The sequence below is a fragment of the Heptranchias perlo genome, unplaced genomic scaffold, assembly GCF_035084215.1.
Source record: "Heptranchias perlo isolate sHepPer1 unplaced genomic scaffold, sHepPer1.hap1 HAP1_SCAFFOLD_1565, whole genome shotgun sequence".
NCBI lineage: Eukaryota > Metazoa > Chordata > Chondrichthyes > Hexanchiformes > Hexanchidae > Heptranchias > Heptranchias perlo.
In genome coordinates, this window is record NW_027138823.1 from 8,828 (window position 1) to 22,945 (window position 14,118).

General features: G+C 42.2%; 1 protein-coding gene across 1 annotated transcript; it reads left to right on the plus strand.

Moving 5' to 3' along the window:
- Positions 1–853: 853 nt before the first annotated feature.
- LOC137309270 (unconventional myosin-XVIIIb-like) lies at positions 854–13,584 on the plus strand (the record flags this gene model as incomplete). Its single annotated transcript, XM_067977531.1, has 5 exons — positions 854–1,021; positions 7,211–7,301; positions 9,575–9,767; positions 12,702–12,782; positions 13,528–13,584. Coding segments are annotated over 5 exons (590 nt in total), but the record flags the coding sequence as incomplete, so codon positions are not given.
- Between the last annotated feature and the right edge of the window lie 534 nt (positions 13,585–14,118).

A 14,118-nucleotide genomic window follows, 5' to 3' on the forward strand; every position in this document is an offset into this window, starting at 1 on the left:
GAAATGTTGAGGTTATCCAAACTCAAGCCAAGCCGAGATTTTTGTTTCGTGGCCCAGTCAATTAAATGGAGCAGAATTGATTACTTAAGATTTCGGACCTGAATTCTCCCGTCTCCACCCTTGCTCATCTGCTGCTGAATCCCTCATCCATGCCTTTGTTACATCTAGATTTGACTATTCCAATGATCTCCTGGCCGGCCTCCCATCTCCCACCCTCCATAAACTTGAGCTCATCCAAAACTCTGCTGCCTGTATCCTAACTTGCACCAAGCCCCGTTCACCCATCACCCCTGTGCTCGCTGACCTACATTGGCTCACAGTCCGGGAACGTCTCAATTTTAAAATTTTCATCCTTTTTTTTCAAATCCCTCCATGGCCTCGCCGCTCCCTGTCTCTGTAACCTGCTCCACCCCTACAACCTTCCGAGATCTCTGCGCTCCTCCAATTCTTGCCTCTTGTGCATCCCCAATTTTCATCGCTCCACCATTGGCGGCCATGCCTTCAGCTGCCTCGGCCCTAAGCTCTGGAATTTCCATCCTAAACCTCTCCGCCTCTCTACCTCTCTCTCCTCCTTTAAGATGGACCTTAAAACCTACCTCTTTGACCAAGCTTTTGGTCACCTGTCCTAATATTTCCTTCTGTGGATCGGTATCAAATTGTGTTCGATAACGCTCCTGTGAAAAGCCTTGGGACGTTTTACTATGTTAAATGCGAGGTGTTGTTGTTGTTGTTGTTGTAGTAGTAGTAGTAGTAGTAGTAGTAGTAGTAGTAGTAGTAGTAGTATTGCACTGGTCGATCCAATTATGTGTTGATACTGAAACGATCTCTGTTTTAATTTTTCATCTTCATTCAGTTGGCCGGAAGCAATTTATGAAGTTCGAGTGGGCCCAGAATGCAGCCAGCGTGCTTGGATGTGAACTGGAGGAACTTTCAACTTCAGTCTTCAAACATCACCTCAAGCAGATCATCCAGCAGGCTACAAACCGGTTTAATTCGGAGGACACGGCAGACAGCACAACAGGTACAGAGACGGAGACCATCTCATCCAAAACCAGTCCAGGCCAGCTTGACAAGCTTATATTTTTTCTTAAGCTGTTTTCTTTGATAAAATAGAAGGAGTTGACTGCACATAGGGCAGTCAGAATGAGCTATGACTAGTCTAGCTAAGTAGAAACGCACCTTGTCCAATAATTGTAATAGAATTGACATTGAGAGGTGGCACTAATTCTCCTGATGACTCAGAGGTAAAGAAACAAAGACTTGCTTATATATAGCTCCTTTCATGACCTCAGAACGTCCCAAAGGGCTTTACAGCCAATGAAGTACTTTCGAAGTGTAACCACTGTTGTAATGTAGGAAATGCGGCAGCCAATTTGTGCACAGCAAGATCCCACAAACAGCAATGTGATAATGACCAGATAATCTGTTTTTTCAGTGATGTTGGTTGAGGGATAAATATTGGCCAGGACACCAGGGAGAACTCTCCTGCTCTTCTTCGAAACAGTGCCATGGGGTCTTTTACATCCACCTGAGAGGGCAGATAGGGCCTTGGTTTAATGTTTCATCTGAAAGACGGCAGTGCAGTGCTCCCTCAGTGCTCCACTGGGAGTGTCAGCCTAGATTTTGTGCTCAATTCTCTGGAGCGGGGCTCGGACCTGCAACCTTCTGACTCAGAGGCGAGAGTGCTATCTACGGAGTCACAGCTGGTAAAGTCAGCCATCCAGACTGGGAAGGTCCCGTGTTCTATCCCTATTGTGTGATGAGTTAGCAAATCTTAGCCCAGGCAGCAGTAAAGGTACAACAATTGGCCACAGCACCCCCTGATTAGGGAAGAGAAAGGGCTAATGCTCTTGATGGCCATACAGTGATCCCAGCTGGATATCGGCGTTTGTGGACGTGACAGGGGGATAGAATAGGCTCGGTTGTAATGCCTTCACAGTCTGATGGCTTTTGCTGACAGTTTCTGTCAAAACCCACAAGCGAATAATAGTCATTTGGGCACAGCGATGGAGGATGCCCAATTTATGTATGCATTTGGGCAGCCAGATGCATACATAAATTACAGTGTGGTGTTTGTGCACATTGCATTACTTTTCATACTCGGATTATGTGTGAGAATCGGGCGCTAGTTGCTGAGTGAATTTAAATAGGCCAGCGGTGGCCATATTTCAGGTTCCCTTGCCACTGTCAATGTAATGTAAATGCACCATTGAACTGTGCACAGTTGTTCAGGATAGCATTGTGATCTCCTCCAGTCATATTGGGCAAGTTTAGGACAGACGCAGGAATGTTTATTTTACACAGAGGGTGATCAAAAGATGGAATGGGTTGCCAGGGAAGGATGGTTGAGGTTAGGACACTGGACACATTTCAGAAGCAGCCAGGTGCAACAAAGGGAGTACAATAGGTTTGCTCATCTGGAAGGATGAGATCAAATGGGCTGTAGCTCCTTTCTCATCAAAACCTATTTTCTGACAACACTGACTATGCAACTTGAGGTCATGAGGTTCTATACAATGGTAAGTTGGAAGTGCCTCTCTACCTCGCTCTCCTCCTTTAAGTCGCTCCTTAAAACCTACCTCTTTGACCAAGCTTTTGGTCACCTCTCCTAATATCTCTTTATGTAGCTTGGTGTCAAATGTTGTCTGGTGACGCTCCTGCGAAGCGCCTCCGGACGTTTTTACTACGTCAAAGGCACTATATAAATTCAAGTTGTTGTTGTTGATCCTCTAACTCATAACGGCAATGAATCTGTCGGTTTAACAATGTAGCAATACAATGCTACTTAATGCTGCCAGGATATCTGTGTATAATCAGCAACTGAGGACAAGATCTCTTGGGAAATTGGCATTCATTGCCAAGTTTTCTAGATCCTGGGCAAATGGCATAATGTCTAATAAACCTTGGCACCAAGAAATGTTGCATTATCCATTAGGATGATCCCTCACTTTAATGAATCTCCAAAGAAGGTTATGCTTTGCTGGTTGGGTATTAAAATGCTCAGAATGTAGCCATAAGGTTACAATGCCTTAGTAGCTGTGCTTCCAAATGAGCCTAGGCTGATGTGAGCTGTATGCAAATGAATAAGTTGCACTACAATTAATGAGCACACCGATGAAAAGCAATCTCCATAGATCAGCGAGTTCAAAATGAATCGTATCTATCTCTTCTCCCACAAGGGAACTTCCTCTCCATCAAGTGCCAGAACTGCTAACATTGATTTTCGGTATGAGCGCTGTGGAAAAAAAGAAATGAAGAGAAATGCTTGCATTTATATAGCTCCTTAGCACATCATTGAAAAACATCTATGATTTTAAGCAATAAATTACTTTTGGAGAGCAGTGACTGTTTTAAAGGCAAATGCTGCAGTGAGAATTTCCCACCCTCATTACTAGCAGCTAGTCTTACAGTGACATGAGCAATTTGAATGTCTCACTTGTTTTATTGCCACCAAGAGGCTCCATCTCTGCTCAATGTATAAAGAAGATTGATTTCAGTGCTGCTGAATCATTTCTATTAGTTCAAACTATTTATTGTGCCAAAATTATGCCCAAATATATCAGGTTGGTGCTCAACAGCAGGGCTTTGAAGACGTCTACTCTTCTTAAACTTTTTGCTGTTTGTGGGACCTTGCTGTGCTCAAATTAGCTGCTGCGTTTCCTACATTACAACAGTGACTACACTTCAAAAGAACTTCATTGGCTGGAAAGCACTTTGGGACGTCCGGAGGTCATGAAAGGCACAATATAAATATAGCTTCATGCAAGTCTTTTCTTTTTCCTTTTTAAGTACGGAATAAAGCACTGTACGTGTACCTGCATAGAACACTGTACGTGTACCTGCATAGAGCACTGTACGTGTACCTGCATAGAGCACTGTACGTGTACCTGCATAGAGCACTGTACGTGTACCTCATAGAACACTGTACGTGTACCTGCATAGAGCACTGTACGTGTACCTGCATAGAGCACTGTACGTGTACCTCATAGAACACTGTACGTGTACCTCATAGAACACTGTACGTGTACCTGCATAGAGCACTGTACGTGTACCTGCATAGAGCACTGTACGTGTACCTGCATAGAGCACTGTACGTGTACCTGCATAGAACACTGTACGTGTACCTGCATAGAACACTGTACGTGTACCTGCATAGAGCACTGTACGTGTACCTGCATAGAGCACTGTACGTGTACCTGCATAGAGCACTGTACGTGTACCTGCATAGAGCACTGTACGTGTACCTGCATAGAGCACTGTACGTGTACCTGCATAGAGCACTGTACGTGTACCTGCATAGAGCACTGTACGTGTACCTGCATAGAGCACTGTACGTGTACCTGCATAGAACACTGTACGTGTACCTGCATAGAGCACTGTACGTGTACCTCATAGAGCACTGTACGTGTACCTGCATAGAGCACTGTACGTGTACCTCATAGAACACTGTACGTGTACCTGCATAGAGCACTGTACGTGTACCTCATAGAACACTGTACGTGTACCTGCATAGAACACTGTACGTGTACCTGCATAGAACACTGTACAGGAACCTGCATAGAACACTGTACAGGAACCTGCATAGAGCAGCAACCTGCGCATTTACATCTAATGGGCCAGCCCCGTGGATGACTGTATTTGATGCGTTGCACTATAAAGTGATGCTCTGTGCTCAACATTTAGTTGTTAAGACAATTTGTAACAGTTTAGTCTTGCTTTGTAACTTTATAATATGTTTTACTTTCCCCAAAGGAAAACAGACTGTGCCAGTGGCAGCCATTTTATAAATGCATCCAAGTATTTTTCCTAGGATTCACTGGAGCTCTTTAATGCTATTGGATTTAGAAGTGGTGTGGTTGGTTATTTAAGGAGAGTCTGGCTGTGTTGCACAAGGCGTGCATTAAATCTTAGGAAATTCTGAAAAATGACTGCCAAAATTGGAGACTGTTTTTCAGTTACCTTCGATTCTTTTAACTTCCATCTGTTTGAGATTGTCAGCTCTACACAGCATAGCTTGTCTAAGAGACAGGGGTGAGATCTGATTCCCAACCACTGAATCTGCAGCTAGGCTCCAACATGTGCCACCCATATCAGTAGTCACTTTTTATAAACTCATTTTAGAAAGTGAGCCAACACAGCACTACAAGGTAAAATCTTCACAACTTGTTGACTAACATAGGATGGCTGAAAACTAAGATGGGACTGCTCCTTGAAGTAAGACTGGTCTACACTAAGCCAGTGTGTAAAATAAACACAAATGTATGAAGGGGGACAATATTCTGAGCACACATTAATGGGGAGATCTCGCCCACCACCCCTGCACGTCGAAAGATCACAGCTCTAATATTGGGTTCACTGAAATCAGTTCCTACCATTGGTGTGTGCTGACAGTGGTGGAGGATTCCTCCTCAATGGGGCATACTCTCAACATTACCGAGTAAAATCTTCTAGAGTCGAAAACAAAAATTGATTTGGAAAAATGCTCGTTAAACAGTAAGTAGGAGGTCCTCCCCCGATGGCTCGGCTGATTAAGACAATGCATCAATGAGCTTTACAGATCATGAAGGCCAAGCTTCTGTTCCTGGTATTTACTGAATTATCTGATCTCGGGTTATGGTCCTACAATTGACGGTGCCCCTGGAATTTGGAGGGGAAAATTGAGCAGAGTTCTGCCTCTGACTGTCATCTAGTGACAGCTGCTGAAAGCGCAGGTATTTTTGGGTGAGCACATGAATCAGGCTCGGCTGCAGTGCCCTCTCATGGTTAAGTAGCACGCTAAGAGTCAATCTCGAGGCTCATACATGTAGAATGGCCACTTCGGTGTGGTACCAGTAGCTGTGTATTAATACTACAGCAAAGAGTCGATACCTTCACCAGAGTGGCACCAGAGGGTGGTGACTCTAGTAAGGTATGGGTGAGGCATTATATCCTATGCCCTCATAGTTTGAAAATAAAGTTTAAAAAATAGTGGCAACTCACGATGGTCCAGAGCGGAGGGAGAGAGGTTTGTTTTCTGCCCCTCCTCCATTCCCCTTTCTGCTTGGTTTCCAATCTCAAGACCTGCTGCTCTGCAGAGTTACTGTTCATTTCACAGAGACCTAATACCTGTCAGCTTTCTCCTTACCTACACTAAGAGGATTGTTATTAAGGATCCGGAAAAGAAATGGTCAGAGTATTTCAAGCATTTGCAAGTGCAAGAGCTAAGAAGCGTGATTTTAATGTTCTGAGCCGAACATATTGACATTGAAAATCCTATTATAGAAAATGAGCTTCACCTCGCCATAAATCTGAATCTTCTCCACTTGTTCTGTAGACCAGATAACAATACACTGTATAACAGAGATTACAGATATTGTGGCTTACTGTCAAATGGAATAAACTGCTTTCATTGCCAGAAAGAAAAGTTCATGTTAAATATACATAGATATAAATGATTAATTTTACCATTAGACGGAAACAGATTAATCTAAAATGATGCAATGATTATAATTTTTTTTTACAGGACTAGGGGACGTTAGTTAGGCTGATACCCCAGTGATGGGGAAATAATGGGGAAGAGGTTCTGCCTGCCTGTTCTGGTGGACATTAAGGAAGAGCAGAGAGTTCTCCCGGTGTCCTGGCCAACATTCCTTTCTCGGCTAAAACCACCGAAACACAGGTGAACTGGCTGTTCATCTTGCTGTTGTTTGTGGGGTGTCGCTGGTACAGAATGGTTGTTACATTTGCTGACATAACAACAGTTACCGCACTTCAAAAGTAATTCATTTTGTAAAGCATTTTGAGACGTGCTGTATCAATGCAAATATTATCTATTTCCAACAGTTATATTCTGCATTGTTCTGACCAGATGACACAATGGCAGGAAGTCTTTTTTAGTTCACTGGTAGCGACAATAAAAGTTGTAGTTTACTCCTCTGTCCAGCGGAGGCTACCACTAGCGGAGGAGAAAGGCAGAGTCTGGAATATCTGTGTACATCTGGACAGGTCAGAGCTTGTAATGACCACAAATGGTCTTTTTTTGAAAGTTCCAAAGTTTAGTTCAGACTCACAAAAAAGGACTGTTTTTTTGGGGGAAGAGGGACACTAGGTGCAGTTGGTCCTTTCATCTGTGATTTGGATTTGAATCTAGCCCACACTGATGGACAGCAATGTTGCCAACTGTGCCATGTGAGTGTGAGACATCCAACCTGTTCTCCTCTGTTGCCTTTAGGTCCTCGTTTGACAGGTTTGGAGTGTATGGAAGGAATGGCTGCTGGATTATATGAAGAACTATTTGCCATTATCATCATGCTCATCAACAGGTAAAAGTTGGATAGACTTGTGTCATGTAAATAATTTCACACTAACTGACGGGAAGAGCTTGCTCATAGACCATGTTCAATGTACATGAAGTTAGTGATGGCAGTTTCTCAGTTTAGATAAACTGGTCAACATATCTAGGGGTGGTGGGTGAGTGGGGATTATTTTAGTCTCTTTACATGTGGCCAAAGGATTTAGGTGCCAACTTTCTGATTGTAAACTAAGTCTGGATTGGTGAATGTATCAGATATTGAGACATTCCAGAAGATCTCATGACTAACCTTTGCTCCTCACTACTGACCATGGTCAAAAGAGGAGATGGGAGACAATACATTTGAGAGATTGCTCAACAAGAAAAACAGAAGTAATATTGACTAGTATTGTTGCTTTATAACCATTTGAAATGTTAATGTGTCAGAGAATGGTTTATTTACTGCATCTTGACATTTTTTAGTGAAAATTCCTGCCATTCTACTTTGTCGATTCATTTTCAGAATTGACTAATCTTGATGCTCTCTGTCAGCATGTTATCAAATCAGTCAGTTGTTAAAACAACAACATTAGTCAACGATAATTTTTCCTCTCTCTTTCCAATTGAGCCTCTTTCTTTCATGTCTTCACTTGGCCACGAGGCCTTGCTGGTCAAAGTGGAAGGAAAGCTGATCCCAGCTCTGCTCTGAAACTGGATGCAGAGGAATGCACAATAACAGTGCAGTGATTGCTATCCTTCTGATTTTCTGTCCACTCTTTGTTTCTTTCCTGCCACATCTTCTCTGTCATCGCTTTTCAGTTTGGCACCATGTGATATAGCGGCAGAACTCAGGTTAGTTGCTTTCATCCTCTTTATTCTTCACAGTGGCTACACTTCTACAACAGTCCACAGTGTGGCTTAACACTGGCTTTTCAATATACATCAAACATATGATTCTGAGACGAGGTAGCTGGCAAACTCAAAGACTCAGCTTTCATTGACTGCTAAATTAAGCGAATTATTCCAATTATTATTTAATGATCATTATGGACTGTGCAACTCCTCACAATGCAGGCTGAGATCGGAAACTCGCTGTGCGCCGGATCAAAGATACAAATCTGCTTCCTACCATACTGATTTAGCAGCACAGTGAGTGACAGAATGGTCATTGCAGTCACTGAAACTTCTGTGAAATGTAATGTGGGCGTATGAACTTCTCATACTGTCTCCACTTGAACTGTGAAAAAACCATGGGTAAAGTTATAGATTTTGTTGCTCCAAACATTGGTTTATTCTGGAGACAGCATTTTGGGCTGTATAACAACAGGGTGAAATGTAATTCTTGCCAAAGGTGGTGGGACCACCTTGAGGTGATGAATTGAGAGTATGGCACAATAATAAAGCTTATCGGCTTAATTGTCATTTGTTTTTATTGTGGTGTTTAGGTATGAATCCAACAAATAAGCCTGGTGACAGCACTAGTTGGGGGAGGGGAGGTTTAAAATTTTGCCCCTCAACTCCTTATGCAGTAAGTGCTGCTAAGTTATATTAAGAGGTGCTCGAGAGAAGGTGAGAAGCTTCACAATCAGATGGGGAGTGAACACTTTCTGCACCTAGTGACCAGATGACAAGTGCCATTGACTGTGGATTGGGGGGATATACCTCATAAGCCTCCTGATTTACCTGAGAGGATCTTGGATCATTTCTGCTGATCCCCTGACCCCAATATGGCAGCTGACTGCTTTGCCCCAATGTCCTGTAGTGCACTGGGGAAGTTTGCCTACAACATCGAGAGTTGGCACAGGTGAAGCAGGATCCACCTGGGAGATTTGGTCAGATGGGGACTGGAGTGTGGCATGGAACAAGTATATAAAAGAAGGGGAAAAAAATAACTTAATTAAAACAGATGTAAAAAAAACATAGTGTCAATTTTCCAACACCTTTGGCAGGAAAACAAAGTTAAACCTTTTCCTGCCATAAAATATTGGCGTCAGTGACTGGAAGACGGGGAGACACGTGTTGAATCTACCAGTAACCAGACATAGAAAAAACTGGTGCAATAATGATGATTTGCAGGCTTTATAAATATGATTTGAGTATAGTATTAAATTAACTAGTGACTACTAATGGCAGAATGTCACTCCTACACCAGATTTCCTTCTCTGTCGCTTACACAAATTGGACATCGTTGATCCTTGCTATAAAGTCTAATTCGAAATTCAGCTTTCTATTGGGTGCTTGGACACATAGAGGAGCAGCTTCTACTCATGAAATGACACTCGCTTCTGCGCTTATGTTCCTCAGGTCAGTTTCCTCCCAGCAGTTGTCACTGACGTCAATCATGGTGGTGGACACGCCCGGCTTTCAGAATCCACGGCATGAAAACGAAGACCGAGCAGCCACGTTCGAAGAGCTCTGTCACAACTACGTGCATGAGAGGCTACAGGTGCTTTTCCATGAGAGAACCTTTGTGTCTCAGCTGGATAGATACAAGGAGGTGAAGTCACTATATTTACATTTTTTTTTATCTGTTTTGGTGAATCTTGAAAGATCTGCTGGAAGCCTCAGGTCTTAGCAAACTGGCTAGATTTCTATGGAATGCCTTGGATTTTTGCTGTTCTTAATCTTTTTCAATGACTTGGATACAGGTAACGTAAGTAGAACACTGAGGTTTGCCAGTAGCACAAAGTTATGCTAGAAAGCAGGAAGTTCTGAGGAGTTGAGATCCCAAAGAGGGGACTGCCTGCGGGTATATAAGACCTAAACAATATGGAAGAGATAAATCTGGGACACTATTTCAAGACAAGTTATGACAGTAGGGCAAGGTTTTTTAATTACACCTCCATCCTGCACTTTGGGACATTTTTCTACACTAAAGGCGTTCTATAAATGCAGATTCTTCTTTTCCATCAAACTGGTGAATTGCAAACTATGCATCCATGCATATTAAAAGAAGTTAGGGAAAAGATAGCAGAGGCGCTATTATATATATATATATAAAAATTCATTAGAAAAGGGAATAGTGCCAGAGGACCGGCGGACAGCTAATGTGATGCCTATATTTAAAAAGGGAGATAGAAACTGTCCAGGGAACTATAGACCAATTTGCTTAACGTCGGTGGTAGGAAAGATAATGGAATCCTTACTCAAAGATGTAATAGAAAAACATCTAGAAACCGAAAATATAATAAAGAATAGTCAGGACGGATTTCAAAAGGGAAAGTCATGCTTGACCAAACTTATTGAATTCTTTGAAGAAGTAACAGAAAGGTTAGACAAGGGTAATGTAGTAGATGTAATATACTTGGTTTTCAAAAGGCCTTTGATGAGATAGACTCCTGACTAAGGTCAGAGCATTTGGAGTCAAGGGACAAATAGCAGAATGGATAGCAAGTTGGCTACAAAACAGAAAACACAGGGTAGGGGTTAAAGGTAGTTACTCAGGCTGGCAATAGGTGTGAAGTGGTGTTCCACAAGGATCGGTGCTGGGACCACTGTTGTTTACCATTCACATAAACAATTTGTACTTGGGAAATGGAAGTACAATTTCCAAATTTGCGGACAACACCAAATTGGGGGGAATAGTTAATACCGAGGAGGACTGCAACAAAATACAGGAAGACATTAATAAATTTGCAGAATGGGCGTGTAATTGGCAAATGAATTTCAATATAGACAAGTGTGAGGTATTATAATTTGGTAGGAAGAATAAGGGGGCCACATACTGCTTGGATGATAAGTCTAAATGGGATAGAGGAGCAGAGGGATCTCTGGGTACAGATACACAAATCACTAAAAGTAGCGACGCAGGTTAATAAGGCCATAAAAAAAAGCAAACCAAGCACTGGGATTCATTTCTAGAGGGATAGAATTGAAAAGCAGAGAAGTTATGTTAAACTTGTATAGAACCTTGGTTAGACGTGTTTGGAATATTGTGAACAGTTCTGGTCTCCGTATTATAAAAGGATATAGAGGCACTGGAGAAGGTACAAAAAAGATCTACTAGGATGATACCAGAACTGAAAGGATATACTTATAAGGAAAGGTTGAACAGGCTGGGGCTCTTTTCTCTAGAAAAGAGAAGGCTGAGGGGTGACCTGATACATTAAGCTTATAAAAGGGTTTGATAGGGTAGACGTAGAGAAGATGTTTCCACTTGTGGGGGAGACCAGAACCAGGGGCCATGAATATAAGATAGTCACTAATAAATCCAATAGGGAATTCAGGAGAAACTTCTTTACCCAGAGAGTGGTTAGAATGTGGAACTCGCTACCACAAGGAGGAGTTGAGGTGACTAGCATAAATGCATTTAAGGCGAAGCTGGATAAACATATGGGGGAGAAAGGAATAGAAGGATGTGCTGATAGGATTAGATGAAGTAGGGAGAGAGGAGGCTCATGTGGAGCATAAACAACAGCATAGACCTGTTGGGCCGAATGGCCTGTTCTGTTTCTGTGCTGTACATTCTATGTAATTCTATGTAAGGACTGGTGCTAGGAAGTTGTCCTTTGCACAAAGAGGGATCAATATTTGGAATGGACTCTGGGTAGGGTAGTGGAGGCAAAACCCCTCGAATTATTTAAGAACAGTTAGATGCTGTGGTGGATAACTGTAGGTTGTTGTAGATGGATGAGCTAACATGGGCTGTCTTGCGAGCTTGTGACTTATGGCCATTTAGTAATTAGGCAGGTAAATAGTAAATTATAGATAATATTGAGAATTGTATTTCATTTGTTGAGGTCACACATAGAGTATTGTTGCTCAGTTGGATCGTTGTACTTACAGTCTGATAGGTGTGGCAGATGGAGTCAGTTGATACCTCATTTATTGATAGTGTGAATTGATGGCAGGGAGGGCAAAGGTAGGATGGGTGGAGAGGCCGGAAAGGTAGAGAGAGAGGAATCATGCACGTGGGGAGATCATAAAAATATCTTCCGAGGGACACAAAATTAGAGCCTTATGGAGCGGGATTGGATCTTGGGGATGGAGCAGAAAGGAAGTCAAAGGCTGCTGAGAAAGGGGAGGCCTGTCGAGGCAAAAATTGGTGAACGCATGGTAAGATGTAATGGGTAACTATACCGGTAAATTCTAGATTCTACGTGTTCAGCATGTTATAAATGTTATTGGTAGGGTCAAATGATAGGCAGCCAAGGTCACATATGGCTGTTGGTTGCTTCCCTCACATGTCAATATTTAAGTGAATCACTTGATTATTTGAACCAATTAGAAAACTGTGACATTTTTTTGTGCTATGGACACTTGTAAAATTTGATGTGCCAAATGATAGACTTTTAATTATACCTAATAATGGATACAGCTATTAAAAAGAAATCATCTGTCAAGTTTATAACATTTTATGACTTAAGACATTTGTAGAACTTTAAACAGAATAGGTACTTATTAAATTAACGGTTTTAATCTTGCTCAACAGGAAAAAATTCAGGTAACATTTGACACAGCAGAAACCTCTCCAGCATCTACGGTGTCAGTCATCGATCAAACTTCAAATCAGGTAAGGAAAGTAGAGACTTTCCAATGGGTTTTGTAGGATCTGGGAACATTAATCTTGAACATTTGTGACTCCTGGTACTCAAATGATTAGAGATATCTAGAGGGCCGGACAGGCTGATCCATCTCTGTGACAGGAATCAATGCAGCAGCCGTGAGGTGCCAAGGTATTAAGGGTAAGTTCATACCCTCCAACTCTGTCTATAGTTTTTACCTTCAACTTGATCAGAGCCAGTCTAATTGCGACATAATAACAGCTTACATACGTCCTCACATAAAAAAAGAAACTGCCCCAGAGCATTTAACAATGGACAAAAAGCAGGAAAGAAAGCAGATAAATACTGGGTGGGATGTTGGAGAGACAAATGGGAGGGTCAAAGGGAAGTTGAGTAGGAATTTTAGGAGATTCTTGAAGGTGGGGAGGGAGGGAGGAGGGAGGTAGCAAGGCAATGTAGTTTGTGGAGGAAATTCCAGAGGACAGGAGCATAGTGACTGAAAGATTAGCTTCTGATGGTGGAGCGGGGAGCAAGCAGTGATCTGGATCATAGGGATAAAGGGTGTGGACAGGGAATTGCAGCTCAGGAGGATTGTTGAGAAAGGGCGAACACCCCTGGAGTTATTTAGAGAGGAATAGCATTTAAAGCAATAAGATTTCAAAGAAAAAGGAAAATTATGACCCCTGCTCAGGACACCTTTATGTATTAAAATCAGCTGTTGACTTTCGTCTGCTTTTGAATTTCTTTTGAAAGAGTAATCTATATGAAGAAGACGACCAGCAGAAGCAGTTGGTTGTCCGGGTGATTTAAATGTCTTTGGTGGGAAGGATTCACGCTCCGTTCCTTGTTGATGTCATGACAGTCAGAAACGGGAGAATTTATAATGGGGAACAGGGAAATGGCAGAGCAATTAAACAAATACTTTGGTTCTGTCTTCACGGAAGAGGACACAAATAACTTCCCAGAAATGCTAGGGAACCAAGGGACTAGTGAGACGGAGGAATTAAAGGAAATTAGTATTAGTAAAAAGATAGTGCTGGAGAAATTAATGGGACTGAAAGCCGATAAATCCCCAGGGCCTGATAATCTGCATTCCAGAGTATTAAAGAGGTAGCCATCGAAATAATGGATGCATTAGTTGTCATCTTCCAAAATTTTATAGATTCTGGAACAGTTCCTGCAGATTGGAGGGTGGCAAATGTAACCCCACTATTTAAAAAAGGAGGGAGAAAGAAAACGGGGAACTACAGACCGGTTAGCCTAACATCAGTAGTAGGGAAAATGCTAGAGTCTATTATAAAGGATGTGATAACAGGACACCTAGAAAATATCAATGGGATTAGA